Source organism: Ailuropoda melanoleuca, chromosome 4 (genome assembly GCF_002007445.2).
Source record: "Ailuropoda melanoleuca isolate Jingjing chromosome 4, ASM200744v2, whole genome shotgun sequence".
In the NCBI taxonomy this organism is placed as follows: Eukaryota; Metazoa; Chordata; class Mammalia; order Carnivora; family Ursidae; genus Ailuropoda; species Ailuropoda melanoleuca.
Genome location: NC_048221.1, coordinates 51,541,936 through 51,561,154, shown reverse-complemented (window position 1 = coordinate 51,561,154; position 19,219 = coordinate 51,541,936). Strand labels below are relative to the sequence as shown.

The 19,219-nt window shown below is 38.9% G+C and overlaps 1 protein-coding gene across 1 annotated transcript in view; it reads right to left on the bottom strand.

The window, feature by feature from the left end:
- Positions 1–19,219, bottom strand: part of SYN2 (synapsin II) — a 219,714-nt gene that overhangs the window by 174,119 nt on the left and 26,376 nt on the right. Inside the window, exon 2 of the mRNA XM_034657253.1 lies at positions 19,182–19,216. Coding sequence (XP_034513144.1) covers positions 19,182–19,216 — 35 coding nt within the window. The remainder of the gene's footprint in view (positions 1–19,181; positions 19,217–19,219) is intronic.

Below are 19,219 nucleotides of genomic sequence, written 5' to 3'. Positions count from 1 at the left end.
AAGCCAACCATTAAAAAAACTTCTGGGAAGTCTTTATTTTCAAGGCCACTGCTGAGATGCTCCTAAACAGTCTGGAGAAAGACACAGGATGCTGGGAAGTGGACACAGCAGCAGGTATTCCCAGGATTTGGGGGGAACATATGGAATCAGAAGGGACGGGAGCTTCATATCCTTTCCCTACCCCCAAACTCACTGTCCTTTGACTCTTAGAACATTGCATATAACTAAAGCTGGAATTAAGGGATGGAGTGTAGCAAAAGGGACAAGGTATGTGGAAAAAAAAAAAAAAGCAGGCAGAAAAAAACAGATCAGCAGGGAACAGTCTTTTTGGTAGGAACTTAAGTCTGATAGCACCCTGAACTCTGGCTAAGAAATAAATTTCCAGATACAAAGGAAAATAAGAAGCTTTAAAGGAATTGAGCTCTGGAGTGAAAATCCCCTTTCCTGACAACTTAAAATCAGTCTGAAATATACCAAAGACACCAGAAGGATTCTAAGTCATAAAAATATTATAAGCATTAAGAAAAACACATAGGGAAAGGAGTTAATCTTTAAGTTGTTTTTCAAACAACCTACGCAGCACCTGTCACAGACCATACAAGCTCTTTCCAGCTTAAGCAATTTTTTAATCCATCCTTAGTGCTTTTAGGCAAAAGAGTCATAATTGACTAATGCAGAGCTCAGAAAGGAGTTTAGCTGCATAGAGAAAAGGGTCACTGAGTAAGGAGAAAAGAGCACAAAGAGTCTAAATTTTAGATGTAGCTCTACCTATTTCATGTTGTAACTGTAAGTGAATCACAATCTACCTGAGCCTTTATTTCCTAATCAAAACAGGAAGCTATATCGACTTACAAGGTTAAGATGACAATTAAGTGAGGGGACACACGCAAGTCAAAGTATATAATAAATTACAAAGTTTTACTAAAATGTATGACCTTATTACAGAATCCTAAACGCTGTAATTTCTTTCCAGGCTCAAAGTTAAGTTGAGTGCTTTTTTTTTTTTTTTTCCAACCAAATCTGAATGCACAAGCTATCTGAAAGCTACAGGAAAATCAGTCTTATCCCACTTTGCCAAGTTAATTCACAGTTTATTCTTTCAAAGAGTAGACTTTTCACGTGGGCAAGTGTCAATAAAGAAAGATTCTCCCCCCCCCCCATCTTAGTGCTGAAATTCCACTATTCATTAGGTTGGATTAGAGAAGTTTTTCTACTTTCCAGCTCCTTTTATGAAAAGGCAAAAACCTGTGAAAAGAAATTGCCAATAACCATTAACAACTTCTAGCTAAACAAAGATTAACCAGGCTGCTGAAAATTAAAGGCTGGGAAATAGGGATGCCAACAATAATTTGGCCTATAATTTCCAAGAACCTCCTGACTTCAAGGAGGTTCCAACCACCACTGTCTCCAACCACCAAAATTTCCCAATTCCCACATTTCAGCAAGTAAAAATCACCCAGACTAGTTCTTGCACTGAAAAATAAGACCTCATGTCCCAGTTTTGTTTCAGAAAATATGTTCACCTCTGGAATGGGACCCAGGTCATTCATAGGACATATGTCCATGGACACAGAACAAAAGGCATCAACAGGGAGAAAAGCCACAGAAAAGTGAAAGAAAAAAAAAAATTCACCTCCTCCACAGTTCTAACTATAATCAACAACCCTGATTTTAGGAAAAATATATTTGCTCCCCCAAATTCCTACTTCTCATAACTAGAAAAACTGTCCATGACAATACTTAAGAGGAAATTAAGTGGGAAATTCTTCCTTATATCAACTCCCAATCCCACCTGTTGCAATAGTTTCAATCCATATATATTTAAATCTTTGTGGTACAGTTTGCAATTTGACCTCACAATAATCCTATGAAGAAAGAAAGACAGGTATTATTACTACAATTTTAAGGATGAGAAAATTGAGATTCAGAAACTTGCTATGCCTGAATTCACCCAGGCCATCTGACTCCAAATTTACGCTTTTCAGAACACCATGATGCTTCTTAATGTCTTTTGGTTCCATTCTTTTCAAAGACTACCAGTCTCAACCTTTCTGCCATCACTTTCCAGGCAATGTTCACTGGCTTTTTGTGTCAGAACCCAGCAGTTTCTGCAAGAGAAACTTGAGGTAGCATTAAAGGGAAATCATTAAGCTAAATACTCCTGGAAAACAAAGAAGTTTGTTAAATGGCTGAAAGAACTTATATTCTTGTCCACTTGTCAACTAGATTAGCCACCCCCCTAGTTCTATGGCGCCTGTAACTCAGTATAGGAAGCCCATAGAAAAATATACAAGATCCAAAGTCAAAGACCTGAGTTCTAGTCCTGACTCTATCATTTCCTGGCTATGTGAGCTTGGGTAACCTCTCCATCTTAATCCCTTTATACATAAATGAGAATAATAGTAATTATGCCCCACAAATACTATTGTGTGGAGGATTAAATGAGATAATGGATGTGACAGCACTCAAAGAATAAAGTTTCTACAAATAAGCCATCTCAAAAACATCTTCCCCATTAGCCATCAGGGAAATTCAAATCAAAACCACACTGAGATACCACCTTACGCCAGTTAGAATGGCAAAGATAGAAGGCAAGAAACAACAATTGTTGGAGAGGATGTGGAGAAAGGGGATCCCTCCTACATTGTTGGTGGGAATGCAAGTTGGTACAGCCACTCTGGAAAACAGTGTGGAGGTCCCTTAAAAAGTTAAAAATTGAACTACCCTATGACCCAGCCATTGCACTACTGGGTGTTTACCCCAAAGATACAGACGTAGTAAAGAGAAGGGCCATATGCACCCCAATGTTCATAGCTGCATTGTCCACAATAGCCAAATCATGGAAGGAGCCGAGATGCCCTTCAACAGATGACTGGATTAAGAAGCTGTGGTCCATATATACAATGGAATATTACTCAGCTATCAGAAAGAACGAATTCTCAACATTTGCTGCAACATGGACGGCACTGGAGGAGATAATGCTAAGTGAAATAAGTCAAGCAGAGAAAGACAATTATCATATGATTTCTCTCATCTATGGAACATAAGAACTAGGAGGATCGGTAGGGGAAGAAAGGGATAAAGAAAAGGGGGGTAATCAGAAGGGGGAATGAAACATGAGAGACTATGGACTATGAGAAACAAACTGAAGACTTCAGAGGGGAGGGGGTGGGGGAATGGGATAGACTGGTGATGGGTAGTAAGGAGGGCACGTATTGCATGGTGCGCTGGGTGTTATACGCAACTAATGAAGCATCAAACTTTACATCGGAATCTGGGGATGTACTGTATGGTGATTAACATAATATAATAAAATTTTTTTTAAAAATAAAAAAAAAAAAATCTTCCCCAGAGACTGTTTCAAAACACTAGTAATCAGTGTTTTCTAAACTATATGCAACAAACCACTATAACTAAAATGAAGGAATATTCATCAAGGGTTGTCCTATTTTTCAAAATTATTTTTAGTGTCATGGAAATCTGTCTACAAATTATTTTACTTGACTTGAAGTCTCCTATAAATACTCATATGGTAAGCTGTAGTCTTAAACCTGCTGTGAAAATCTGCTCGTCATGGTGGAACATTTACTGAACATCTCCATGTCCCAGACACTGCATTAGACATTTTCAGTTTGATTGATTCTCATAAGAACCCTTTGAGATATATTTTATTTCCTCTTTATAGATGAATAAACTGAAGTTCAGAGAGAACAAGAAATTGTCCAAGGTCAAATGTGTGTTTATGTCATTGAGGATAAGAAACATCAAGGTGTTTAGTGGCAAGAAATTTGAAACACTGTTATCTAGTGATTACACAGCATGTTGGTTAAGAGCTTGGACTCAGAGCTGGACTACCTGGATTCAAACCTTGGATTCACTAAGAGCTTTAGTTTTCTCATTTGTAAAATTAAGTTCATAATAATAACCTATTTCATAACCTAGCAAATAAGTTAATACATCTACTTAGAATAGCACCTGCCTGTCACATGGTATATCCAATACATTAGGTATTATTATCATCATTTTCCCCACACTGCTTACCCAAACTTCTCTCCCTCTTTTCCCTGCCCTAAAACCTGTATCTCCTCTACATACACGTTACTCATTACTGTTGTCTGCTTTTGCTCTTTCTTTTCCTTTTAACTGAAATGCCTCTTTCCTTCCTCGCTAATCTAAATCTCATTCAGCCTTAAAAGGCTAGCTTAGATCTACCCCTTATGTGAAACATTTTCTGACTTCATCAGCCCACAGTAACTTCTCTGAAAAACTCTTTACACTGTCAAACAATCTAACCTGTAGAAATCACTTGGTTTTTCTTTCTTTCTTTTTCTTTTTCTCTTTTTTGAAATCATTTGATTTCCAAGGGCTTCTGAAGATAGATGATTTAACCCAAATCCCTAAATTTTGAAATAGAAATTGAAGTGTAAAGAGTTAAATTGCCTATGGTGACACAAAAAGTTAATTGGCAGAGTAGACACCTGAATCTGGATATTTTAAATGTTTGCAGAGCTCCTTCTACTATACTCTTCTAACTTTTGTCTTCCTTGAGATTCTGCGCAACTTCTTAAAGCTGAAAACATATATTCTATAAGTATCTGATTCTAAGTATTAACTGGTCTTGTGGCCTTCATGGCAACTAACACACTGAAGTTAGTAGATGCTTGCTGATTGATTAGCAGATCAATTTTTCACTGATGCCTGTTTGTCCAATAGTTAAAGTGTTAATATTTTAACACTTTGCAACATAGGATGCAACAGAACTTAAATTCTCACCTTCAGGGAGTGATAGGGGCCGAAGAGGGGAACATATCCATATATATTCCTAGAGTTGCATCGCAGGGTCCATCACATCCCACTACACACCCTCAAATTTGGAGCCCTGCAATGAGACTTGGGGCACAACACTCTCCAGCATGCCTCCCCCCACCACACACACAGCTCCCTCTCTGGATTATTACTGGAATCCAGAAGTATAAAAGAAACAGTCTTCAGGTGAGTTTTCATTATTAATATTAGGGCCCTTCAAGGATTTGAATCTACAACAGAAAAAAGAGACCTCAATTTCCTTCCACAAAGGATTACCTCAGGCTAAAGTTATTGCATAAAGTTACTAGGTCCCTTGAGCAGAGAAATAAATAAGAGGTATATGTCCTGGAAAGGTATTATAGCTGTACTTAGGAGGACTGGAATGGAAGAATGGTCCTAAACAGAAGGAAAAAAGAAAGAACAGACTCTAAAATTTGAGAAAGGCTCAAGTAAATAAAGACATCTTAATGCCTAGGCTGAAAAAGGGGAAGAAACAGAGAGCACATGGCTCTTCTCCAGAAAACAAGCATGGAGTATTTATGACCATCAGAAAAGGGTATATTTGAGAGGGGAAGAACAGGTACATCATCAGCTTCTTGTAATGGAGGCTAGTAAAAATAATGAATGATTTTATAGCATTTTACTGTTTACAAAAAGATTTATATTTTATACATATACCCATATATATACACACACATATATATATCTCACTTCTTTAAAAAAAAAAAAAGATTTTATTTATTCATTTGAGACAGAAAGATACAGAGAGAGAGCATGAGCAGGGGAAGAGGCAGAGGGAAAGTAAGAGGCAAACCCCCCATTGAGCCAGGAGCCCCACACGGGGTGCCATCCCAGGACCTGGAGATCACAACCTGAGCTGAAGGCAGATGCTTAACCATCTGAGCCACCCAGGTGTGTGTATATGTGTGTGTGTGTGTATATATATGTATGTATATATATACATAAGTGATATACATATATAAGTGATACACATATAAGTGATACATATATATATATATGTGTATATATATATATATATATACATCTTAACGAAGTGTCTTATTGAACAGTCACTTTGGTAAATCTAGCTTTTGTTTGTTTATATTTACAGGGAGTGAAGAGTTGCTTTTGCTCGTCATTCATATTTTCATAATTATTTCATAAGTCATTGACTGATCCAACAAATAATTATTGAAAACATCCTTTGTCATACCAAATGCTTGGGATATCAAAATTAAAGTTATAGTCATTGGGGCGCCTGGGTGGCTCAGTCGGTTAAGCCTCTGCCTTTGGCTCAGGTCATGATCCCAGGCCCCATTTCGGGATCTCTGCTCAGCGGGGAGCCTTTTTCTCCCTCTCCCTCTGCCTGCCACTCTGCCTGCCACTCTGCCTACTTGTGAGTTCCCTCTCACTCTCTAATAAAAATAAAATCTTAAAAAAAAAAGGGGGGTTCCTGAGTGGCTCAGTCATTAAGCATCTGCCTTCGGCTCAGGGCGTGATCCCAGCGTTCTGGGATTGAGCCCCGCATCAGGCTCCTCTGCTGGGAGCCTGTTTCTTCCTCTCCCACTCCCCCTGCTTGTGTTCTCTCTCTCACTGGCTGTATCGGTGTCAAATAAATAAATAAAATCTTAAAAAAAAAAAAAGAAGTTATAGTCATTCTCTTCAAGGGGATCTCAGGATTGAAGAAGAGATGAGAAGACAAATAAAATGTGATTATAAGTTAATTGCTATGAGATAAGCAAGCATATTATGGTTTCTAACACAAATTGAAAGAACTAAGAAAGGAGTAAGTCTAGTTCTGACTCTAGAATAGTCAACAACTGAATTGAGTCTTGGAGATTTTCCAGGCAAAAACACAGAAGAAGCCTTTCAGGTAGTAGGAGTAGTATAAAGACAGGCACATGGTACATTCAATTAAACCTAAGTAGGGTGCCTGGGTGGCTCAGTCAGTTAAGCATCTGCCTTCGGCTCAGGTCATGATCTGAGGGTCCTGGAATTGAGTCCCACATTGTACTCCCTGCTCAGTGGGGGATCTGCTTCTCCCTCTGCCCCTACCTCCCCCCAACACTCGTGCTCTCTCTCTCTCTCAAAAATAAATAAATAAAATCTTTAAAAAAAAACAACTAAGTAGTTTGTCATGGCTATCAAAGTGGGTGTGGAATCAAAGAAAGGTAGAACTGAAGAGGTAGGCAGTCAGATCATGAAAGGCTTACTGTGTATTTCCTTTCAACATCTGTCAGTCACAATGCTGTTTAGTTCTCCAGAATGATCCTTCGGATAACCTAAAGAAATTTTTCTCACTAACGAGAAAGAAACAAGCAGCTTGGGTGGCCCAAGATTGGAGCGTTTCACACTGAGGAAAAGTTTGCTGGACAGGGGGGAAAAAAACAAAAAAACAAAAAACCAAAAGCAGGATTAACTTCAGAAAAATGAGCTCCATGAGAGCCAAATGTCAATATAAGCTAGGGAGGAGAACCTCGGCCCTTAATTTTATTCCATTTGCCTTTACTCTGCTCAAAGCTATCATGGGCCAGATAATACTTTCTAGTATTAAAAGCTGCTATGGCTCTCAATCAGAGCTAAATCTCTAAAGATTGATGATTTGGACTGGTTGAAAACTAATAGTTAAGTTAATTTGTATTTCATAGAGCATAAGTAAGAGCAAAAGCATTCTAGTGCTTATATTTGCAGTAAATAAAGATGATTTCCAACATAATAACATGTACCTCTAATCCTAGAATACTTTTTCTCACCATTGTTCCCTTCTATCCCTTTTCTCATTCTCTCAATCTCTCTCTCCTTAGCTCAGTTTGGCAAAGATTTACTGAACTTAAACTATGTGTCAGACACTGCTGGATGCTAAGGATATAAAAATGAATAACACACTAAGCCTACTGCAAAGAATTCTCCATCACACAAATAGATCATTATGTTGAGAAGAGTGATAAAGATATCCACATGACTGTAAGAGGGCATGGAGGGGACAGAGAGGCCCAATATATCCAAGGGGTAAGAGAAGGATTTCTGAAAAAGAAAATATTCATCTCAGCTCAAAAGGTACATATGAGTTTAGTCAAGAAAAGGAAGGAAAGAGATAGAAAGATAATTGCAGGAGGAGTGAACAGCATAAACAAAGACAAGGGGCGGAATGCCATAATGTGTACGGAACAAATAATTCAATCTTGCTGTAAATTGAAGTTTAGGGATGGAAATGGTTAGGAGATTGGAGAAGAAAACACAGGTCAAATCATGGGAAGGTGATGAACCTTACCTATCAGACATGGAATAAGACATGAAAAGCTTTAAGCAAAGGAGTGAACGAGTCCAATTTGTATTTTAAATAGTTCACTCAGGCTATTAAGCAGAAATCATGATGAAACTTACAAAAGTTCTAGGTGAAATTTTTGAGAACTTGAAATAGGCAACAGTCAGTGTCCTCAGTTGAGACAGAGAATATGAGAAGAGCTGGAATAGGAAGGGAGATAAGGAATTCAATATTGGAACAAATGACCTTGAGTTGCTTTAACCACCCAAATGGAGACATCCAGCAGACAACTAAACATGTGTGTAAAGACCAGGACAACGTTCTGGTCTAAGGGCTGAGATTTGGGAACTGACATCTTGAGAGTAGATGGATCAGGGAATGTGTGTAGAGTGAAAAAAGAAGTGGGCAGAAGATGGGGCCATGAGGAATACTTACATTTATGAGGTAAGCAAACAAAAAGAACAAGAATGAGAAGGAACTTTAAAGAGGTATTAACAAAGATTGCCATATTCAGAAGTGAAGGGACTTCCAAATGGAAGATAAACAGTGACAAACCAATCTGTGAAAGTATAGACTGACGCCTTTCTTTGGATTTAACAAGAACAATTTCAGTATTATGGAGGTGGAAGCCATCAGTGCAGGAGGGGAAATACAGGATGAGGAAGTAAAGACAAGAGTGAGATTTCTCTTTCATATTTGGAAGAGTGATTAAGAAGGTGAAGAGCAGGGGCGCCTGGGTGGCACAGCAGTTAAGCATCTGCCTTCGGCTCAGGGCGTGATCCCGGCGTTCTGGGATCGAGCCCCACATCAGGCTCCTCTGCTATGAGCCTGCTTCTTCCTCTCCCACTCCCTCTGCTTGTGTTCCCTCTCTTGCTGGCTGTCTCTATCTCTGTCGAATAAATAAATAAAATCTTTTAAAAAAAAAAAAAAGAAGGTGAAGAGCAGATTTTGCTTGTTTCTTTATTTGCAAGGATGGAACAACCAGTAGAAAAATGAGAGAATGAACAGAAGGAAAAAGAAGGGGTGGTATTTAGAGCAAAGACATGGAGAAGCCAGGAGGGGATGGGTCTTTTTTAAACAAGACAGAATCCTCATGCTCTGAGAATGGAATAAAGAAAATGAGCGTTGAGGTAAGACACAGAAGCAGAACAGGAACATTCCAAAGGAACTGTGTAATAATAGTGTGGAATCCTGAAAGCCAAGTATGTGTTCAGAAGAGTGTAATCCAGGATAGAGCAAAAGTTTAGGATTAAGAGAGTAGTGACAAATGAGTCTGAAAAGATAAACTGGAGCAGGTTGTAAATAAGCCTCACAAACAACAATGTGTTAGAGAAGAATAACATTAAAAAGGAAATTATAAGATTTGTGAATGCTTTTGTTTGTTTAATGCTTTGAATGCAATGTGAAAGATAGATTGAATAGGAGAAAAGAACACAGGCACACCTTTTAAAGCCATTCTGTTTCTCTCTTCCTTCATTTCCCTCTGTAACCACCCTTCCCTAATTAGTCACGAGTGAAACTGAAGCAGAGCTATTTTAGAATTTATTTATTAAATAAAATAAGGATTTATGTAGTCCTGTCCCTAATTGTTAAAACAGCTGAGTCAAATAGGTAATATTTCTCTTATTAAAAAAAAAAGCAAATTATATTTCCTTTCAAAAAATAACAAAGAAAGCCTTCAAAAATTTTGCCTTTGAGCAAGTAGCCTTCAATTTAAAAAAATAAAAATATTCTTCATCCTCAAAGTGTGCAAAATAGACAATAAAACTACACAATAGGGGAACTCAAAAAAAGGGACCAAGATAGGTTGGGCACTTGCAGCTGGAAACAGGGAAGGGTGCAACAAGCAGTAGTACAGCTCTTTACCCTCTACAAAGTGCTTTTCCAAAACCTTATTTTATTCAATTCTCATAACATCGCTATGAGATATACATGTTTTTACTTCCATTTCACACATACGAGAACTAATTTTTGTCTGTATTACTCTGGAACCTAGAACAGTGTCTGGCATATGGTAAGTCTCCAATGAAAAATGTGTGAAATAGAGGGGAAAAGGAGTTCAGAGAGGTTATGTAACTCTGATAGGGTCATATGGTTAAGGGTGGAGCCTAGGTCTTCTGACCCTCAATTCTGTATTTTCACATTGTTTCATGGTGCTGACAAGAGAAGAAAAGGGTGGAGTGATTGAATATAATCATAATCTGCTTTACAATTTAATGTAAACTGATTAAAATTTCAGAAATGCCTACTATCAAGCAACAAACACCACGGCCAGTATACTTCCTGCAATTCTTAGTCATGCTGCATGGGCATCTTTAGAGTTCAGAGATCTATGGTATTTGCTCACTTTACTCTCTCCATAGGTCACCTGCCCTATTCTAAGTTACTTCCTCCTGCTGCACTGAAGTAGTATCTGCAGAACAGAAAAGACTTTTATATCATCCTCTCTTCTCTCTAGGAAGCTATAAGTAGCCTTCCGGTATTCAATTGCATCTATGTGGAAAGCTAAAACAAAGGATGACAATGCCACCCAATGAGTATGGAGAAGATCTTATTCACGAGATTTAGAGGGGCACACATAGTGTGAGTACATTAAACACCAAAAACAGGATGCAACTCTCCATTTTGAGGCCACTATGTTTAACCATGCCCTCAATCTGTAATGAATTTAATCCTAAAAAAGCTGTGTACATATAAAATTTTTGTAAAGTGAGCAATTTCAAAAGCAGTGGGGTGCTTACTATTTAAGTGCATCCTGTGGTAAATCCTTTTGCAAAAGAAACCTTTTTTATAACAAAAAATAATCTAATTTTTCTGCTGGCAAATTTGTCTTGTGTGTGTGGAATCTACCAATTTGGGTTCAGAACCTGACATTTCAGCTTAACAGCTATTTAATACTGGGCAAGTGATTACTTTTATGAGTTTGTTTATTCATCTAGGAAATATTCTTTCTACTGCTCAGGATCACTGTGAGGATAAAATGAGACAATGTGTATGCACATGTTGTATAAACTGCTCAGCACAGTGTACATGGCAGGGATCAAGAAATAAGGGGCGCCTGGGTGGCACAGCGGTTAAAGCGTCTGCCTTCGGCTCAGGGCGTGATCCCGGCGTCATGGGATCGAGCCCCACATCAGGCTCCTCCACTGTGAGCCTGCTTCTTCCTCTCCCACTCCCCCTGCTTGTGTTCCCTCTCTCTCTGGCTGTCTCTATCTCTGTCGAATAAATAAATAAAATCTTTAAAAAAAAAAAAAAAAAAGAAATAAAGTCTGTCAGCCAATACTTCAACATATGTATACAAAAGTTCTTAGATCTATCAGGAAGAGAGGAATTTAACCACAAGTCCCCAATTCCCATCATGAGGAAGTAAGAAAGAGACTAAATGGAGAGTACTCAAAGATGAGTATTTCATCAAAGACATGGTTAGTCATTTATTGACCTATGCCTCTTCTTCCAAAGACTTACGAGCATTATTCCATAGAGTAAATATAAAGCTTTTTAAAGAAAATGGCATACAAACTATAATATGGAAATAAAGTAGTGCTGTAAAGGATCTTAGAAAATGTCTGTTTCAATCCTCTCATTTGACAGAGTTTAGAAAATCAAAATCCAAAGAGGCAAAATGGTTTACCTAAGGATATATAATGGTACATTTTTAATAGCACAAACATTTCTAACCACATCTTCATTTCCCAGGACAGGCCACCTCTATGTTCCCATAGTACCCTATGCACACAAATTACCATACTATAATAAGTCCTACTTAGAGGTCTGTCCTCTCCCCTCCTGGACTAGAAAATCCTAGTAAACAAGGCCAATGCCCAACTTATCCTTCTATCTCCAGCACCTGGCTTGTGTTAGATGCTCAACTGCACAGAACATATCCCCATTAAAACTGTTTTACCAATTTGAGGGGAAGATATACAATTCTAGAAAACTTACTGTTTAGGCCTCCATTACATTTTACTTAGCGAGATATTGAAAAGGCTAATGTAACTACAGATTTGAACTTGGGTACAGAAAGACAGGAAGCAATCTCAGGTAGACAGGGACACTACGGTAAAAATTGATCCCTGAAAGAAAGGTCATCGTCGTAGCACAGTCCTACTAACTTTATTACATTGTTGGATTTCGAAGAGTCTCTCCTTCAATCATTTTACAATGACCTCTGCTGAAACAATAACACAAATAAGACAATATAATTGCCAATATGAATATAGTGTGGTGTTCATATGGCTCTTTTTAAAGTATTTACTAAGAATTCCACAATGAATATTTAAAAGAAATAGACAAAAACAGTATTTTAAGGAGAAAAGGATTAAATTTGAGGGATCTGCCTAAAGAGTGACTTAAGAGTAGAAAGAGCTCTTTGAGAAAGAAGTGGTTGCTGATACAGTGGAGCCATGGATGCCCTGCTCCTGCTCCTGACTCACCGCTGTTTGATCTCCTCCAGGAACAAGTCAGTCAGGAAGCCACACCACAGTCATGGCTTTTAAAGGCACTGGGAAGACACCCTGAAGCCAGAGGTGGCAATTCACCAATTTAGAATTACTCTTAGTCAGTTGCAACCTAAAATCTTAGGAGACGGTATGTGCTTAGTTGATCAGAGGCACAAAGGAAAAGAATTTCAAAGTGAAAGCACCAGTTCGTATACCTACCAAGATTCTGAGAATCACTACAAGAAAAATTCCTTGTGGTTAAGGTTCTAAGACGGGATTGTTTTCAGATGAAGATCCACATGCAACTCATTGATCTGCACAGTCCTTCTGAGATTGTTAAGCAAATTACTTCCATCAGTATGAAGCCAGGATTCAAGGATGAAGTCACCATTGCAGATGCTTAAATCAACCTTTTAAATAAATTATCAGTTGTTAAAAATAAATAAATAAATAAATAAATAAATAAATAAATAAATAAATAAATAAATAAAAGAGAGAGAGAGCAGAAGGAAACTTGAGTTGGAGTCAGATGATGTAAGTTCTAGTCCCCATTCTCTAACTTCTTTTTGACCTTGGCCAAAGCATTCCATTTCTCTGCACTACGTGATCATTCAGGTTCTTTCAAGTTCAAATGTTGTAATTATAAAAGCAAAAAATCCCTACCAATCCTTGAAAGAGTCAGAGATGGAGAAAGATAAAAGGCAGGTAGAAAAATAGTAAAATAGTGGGATACTGTGGTATAATGGGGGAAAAAGCTTAGTAGAGAGACTGAAGTTCTAGATTGTAGTTCTGGTTTTGCCATTAACTAGTTGAATAACCTTGAACAAGTCACTTTCCTTCTTCAGATCAAGATTTCTCCCATTTATAAAGTACGCAGATGATCTTCCAGCTCTAATAATCTAGAATTCTAAGCTATAGCCTACTGCTGTTATGAACAATGAAATTTTATAAAATCAGCATGTTTGTGTTCACAAGTCAGAAACAGGACATACAGATAAAATATTTAGTAGACAAAAGCCTCAAACTTCACTTGAATTTTCCCCCCAAGTTCTAATTCAAATATTTTTCTAGAGCCTCTCACAAGCACTGGTCCAGACTACTGTACTTTGAATTCCCCTATTCTTAATGATATGTCCAAAGACGGACCATAAAAGCATGGAAAATAGGTGCTGCCTAGATAATGCATCAATCCGGTCTCTTCACGGTCTCTCTCTTTTCTACCACTGTACTTTTCTTATACTATCCACTCTCTGGACTGAGCCAAACCTCTCTCTTTTGATTCAGATTCTTCAAAGTTCAGTTCAAATCTCAATACATGCATGAAGCTCTCCCTTCCCACTGTAGCCAACACCTATTTTTCACTCTTTTAAACTTCTAAAGTACTACAGTGCTGTGGCAGAGATTCAATGATATTTGTAAAGAGCTTACTACAACATTTCCCATATAGCAAATGTTCAATAAATGATAGTAGTGCTGTTGCCACACCTTTAGCGCTAATCACATATCCTTTAGTTTAGTGCATCTTAAATTTAATGTGCATGTGAATCACCTGGACATTTTATTCAAATGTAAATTGATTCAGTAGGTATGACGACCTGATAATCTGTAGTTCAAAAAGCTCGTGGTTGGGGCACCTCCGTGGTACAGTCAGTTCAGCAGTTGAGTGTCTTGATTCTTGGATTTGGCTCAGGTGGTGATCTCAGGGTCATGGGATCGAGCCCCACATTGTGCTCAGTTATCAGTGTGGAGTCTGCTTGAGATTCTCTCTCCCTTTCCCTCTGCCCACGCCCACTCGTGTTCTCTACCTAAAATAAATAAATAAATCTTAAAAAAAAAAAAAAAAAGCTCCTGCTTGATGCCAATGCTGTTGATCCAAGGACTACATTCTTTGAATACAAGGGGTAGTTTTTGTAAACTTAAAAAAAAAAAAAGTATGGGGGAACCCCCCTACACTGTTGGTGGGAATGCAAGCTGGTGCAGCCACTCTGGAAAACAGTATGGAGTTTCCTCAAAAAGTTGAAAATAGAGCTACCCTATGACTAGGCAATTGCACTACTGGGTATTTACCCCATAGATACAAATGTAGTGATCCAAAGGGGCACCTGCACCCCAATGTTTATAGCAGCAATGTCCACAATAGCCAAACTATGTTAAGAGCCCAGATGTCCATCAACAGATGAATGGATAAAGAAGATGTAGTGTATATATATATATATATACACACACACACACACACACACACACACACACACAATGGAATATTACGCAGCCATCAAAAAATGAAATCTTCCCATTTGCAACAACATGGATGGAACTAGAGGGTATTATGCTAAGTGAAATAAGTCAATCAGAGAAAGACAATGATATGATCTCACTGATATGTGGAATTTAAGAAACAAAGCAGAAGATCATAGGGGAAGAAAGGGAAAAAATGAAACAAGATGAAACCAAAGAGGGAGACAAACCATAAGAGACTTTTTTTTTTTATTATATTACGTTAGTCACCACACATGACATCCCCGGTTCCCGATATAAAGTTCAATGATTCATTAGTTGCGTATAACACCCAGTACACCATGCTATACGTGCCCTCCTTACTACCCATCACCAGTCTATCCCATTCCCCCACCCCCCTCCCCTCTGAAGCCCTCAGTTTGTTGAGACTCTTAATCATAGGAAACAAACTGAGGGTTGCTGGAGGAGCAGAGGGATGGGGTAACTGGGTGATGGACATTGAGGAGGGTATGTGTTGTAATGAGCACTGGGTATTATATAAGACTGATGAATCACAGACCTGTACCCCTGAAACAAATAATACATTATATGTTAATTTTTTTAAAAAGTATGTTATGTTATCTGTCCACCTGAACAGAAAGATCTTAGAAGACAGATACTACATCTCCTTTTTCTTAGCATATACACCCTATACCAAGAAGGTGTTCAATAAACACCTGCGGACTTACCATATCTACAGTCCCTAGAACATCTAGATAATCTCTAGAATGCTGATTTTCAAATCAAACATTGAGACATGCTAAGATGAAAAAGCTCACTTAGTCTCTGGAATTGGAATTGCTGAAAACAGAGCCGGGGAAAAATGTGAGAGAAAACTTACCTCTTCACGAGTGAGAGTGTAATATACAGAAAAAACAACATACAAATGGACGTTTGTTCCGTTTAAGCACAAAGATAATTAGAGTGCATTCTTAACTGCACTTCAAATTTAGGTATGAACCTTAAAAGAAGACATGCATTTTCAGGCAAAATATATATATTTAAAACACTAGTAACAATTACTAATAAGGGATATAATAAGCTTGATTTCATTTTTTAGTGGAGCAGATACATTTTTTTCAATGATTCTTTAGTTTGCAATTAACCTAAAGATCTCAAGCAACCAATGAAAACACATTTCAAGCAAGAGACAGAAACACCCTCCAATTTTCCCATCAACTTAGTCCATGCAAAAGTCCCCAAGTTCCATTGTCCACAATTACACTGATAAAAATTTGAAGGAATCTGGGGCACCTGGGTGGCGCAATCGTTAAGCGTCTGCCTTCGGCTCAGGGCATGATCCTGCCGTTATAGGATCGAGCCCCACATCAGGCTCCTCTGCTATGAGCCTGCTTCTTCCTCTCCCACTCCCCCTGCTTGTGTTCCCTCTCTCGCTGGCTGTCTCTATCTCTGTCAAATAAATAAATAAAATCTTTTTTAAAAAAAATTGAAGGAATCTGCTGTATATTAAGGTTGCTCTGAGAGGCCACCTACTTAAAGCCCCAATTATTTAAACGCTCTTTTAAACCTCCAATTATTTAAGTGCTTCTTAAAACTCTTTTATTTTACCATTCTATAATTCAAATGGTACCAATATTCTTAAATTCTACTGGGAAGCTACACTCTGACTTCCTATTCAAGCATCAGGAATATAATATTGGACATATATGACACCTGCTCACTGAATGCTATCTAGATAGCTTAAACAGTGAGACAAATTTACTAAAATTTGCCGTTAGAGGAAAAACCACCTTTTTAAGTCACTGTGCTTGTCATAAGCAGACACCTGCTCCTTAACTTATAGAGAACTTTCAAGAAAACCATTCAACAATATTTAACTGAGATGTTTTTAACAAATTTAGGCAAGAAAGAAGACAAAATCTGCAATCCTGAAAATTGCTATTAAGCATAGAAACAGAGAAGCGTCAAATGCTGTCAAGCACTAGAGTCAACTGGGTTTATGAGTTTTAATAAATCAATGTTATTACTTCAGAGAAAATCAGAAAACAGTTGGGAGTCAGCCCAAAGGAAAGTGGCTTCTATTACTTCCATCAGAAGTGTAGTCCCCAGGGCAAGTCAAATTCTCTGGTTCATGCCAGGCAGGCAGTGTTCCTGGAGAAAAATACTATCCAAACAGAGTTCTGAATCCTGAGCTACTGAATCAGTTGTGCTAAACACAAACTACAGCAGCCACATCATACCCATACAAATGAGTATCTTCCTACCTGTGGGTACCTAACTGGTAATTAAACCCAAAACAAATGCCTTCGACAGGATAGGAGATCAGCACGAGGTATAGGAGTGTCAGATTCTTGCATAAAAAAATGAAGCACCAATATCATTCCCATTTCTCTCCTCCTTTTCCTGGCCTTTCTTCAAGACTTTTGTAAAGCTTTCTCCAATAACTCTGACTCTCCCAATCACTCAGTTTATTGAATGCCTAAAACACTAGTCTGAAATAATAATTGTAGAATCGTTTTTGTTAACTGTTTCGTGTCTCCATTTTGTCTCCCAAATTTCAGTGTGAGTTCTTGGTAAGGCCCTACACTGCCTACGCTGTAGAGGGAGCCTATTATTAATATTGTCAATAATATAATAATAATAGCGAGGCAACACAGCATAGTGGAGTAGCAATACTAGAGACAAATGGGCCTAACTTCAAATCCTAGGTCAACTATTTGCTGGCTGTATGACTAGGAACACATTACTCACTTTTCATAAGTCTCAGTTTTGTGTTTAGAATTTAATGAGATATATATTAGAGCACCTAGTACAGGGTTTGACATATAACAGATGCTCAATGAAACTTAGTTACCTACCTTTCCCATTTAATAAGCACTTGTTGATTTGAACTAAGAACAATCCTCCTAGGGGACTACAATGGTACCATCATATACTCTTATATTTTCCTCATACACTCTTGCTGGTGCCTCTGTCATTTCCTAACAAAGGTCCGTTAAGATGTTATACTCCACTGTTCTGAGAAAAGGCATCTACACAAGTCACCCAAATGATTATTCAGAATGGTCATACTAGGGGCCAGCAGGAGTGGATCTCCACATCTACATCTCACTTCCATTACACCCACGCCAGTACTCCCTCCCTCCAAGTCTCCCAGTGAGAAAATGATAGAGAAAAGCAGTAAAGCAGCCAAAAGAGGAAATGGAGATAAACAGCTCTGTGGCCCCTCCGAGCCTCACTCTTGGGAGGGAGCACTTGGGTCCAGCCTCTAACCTCAACCCTTGTGAGAAAGAAAAAATCCTTCCCGTATTCCTGAAGAGGAAGCAACCCAGATTGCTTGCCTCTTCATTTCTTCAAGCCCTTCACCCGTCAATTCTTCCATCACCACCCACCCCAACCATCCCCTGGGCCAACTTCCTGCTACATAAAATAGAACCTCTTTAACCTGATTTGTCTTGAATGAACCCCATTCATGTTTTTAACAACTAGAGGTAACATTCTCCCCCAGCCTTCAAGTTCTAGGTTTGAATATCCCTAGAAAAAAGAAAGAAAGAAGAAAAGAAAAAGAAATTCTCGAAGTTGCTGTCTACTGCATTAAGGTAGATCTCTTTATTTTTTTGTGCCCCTTTAATAATCCAGAATATTTTACCTCGGTCATCATCTTTCCAGCTGGAAAAAAACACCATCACTTTCACACCACCACCACCACCACTACCCCCACCACCTCCCCCCTCCCGCCACACACACACACACACACACACACACACATTTTTTCTACTAAAACAAAAACAAATTTAAAAATCCACAAATCCCCTCCCTGCTGCACAAAACACAAGAATTTTATTATTCTTAAACGGACTACAGCCATGCTCCACTGGAACAAGCCCAGGTCCACCTGGGCTCTCACCTCCGTGCTTTGACCAACGTGGATGTCAATACTGATACAAGCCTTCATCCAGCCAGGTGAAAACTACCCCATCACCCTCTCCCCGCAAAACACCCATTTCCACCGCAAATTCACTCCCGTGCCTCACGATGCAGAATCTTTTTATTGGCTTCAAATGTTTCACCTGAGCTTTTACGTGTCTAGGCTGAAAGTCTGTTCCTTATGCCCCCCTTCAAAAACAAACAAAACTCTATTTTTTTAAGAGTCTTCCCTGTTGCATAAAGTAGCTCCTTTTACGTGTCGTGAGGTATTTGAGAGAATCGAGGCAGTATTTCACCTCAGGATTCACCTTTCCAGAACCCCCCACTTCCCGCCCCGCACACACAACGCTCAACCTCCCCCCGCCCCCATCTCCCCACTGCGGGACCGCAGACCCTCCTTCTCAGGGGTCAGAAACGATTCCTTGGCGCCCGGGACCACCTTCCCTTTGGCCTCCCGCTGCCCGGCAGGCCCCGGGAGCCCCGAGCGGCGGCGGCGGCCGGGCACCTACCAGTCGGTGTGCGGCTCGTCGACGACCAGCAGCACCTT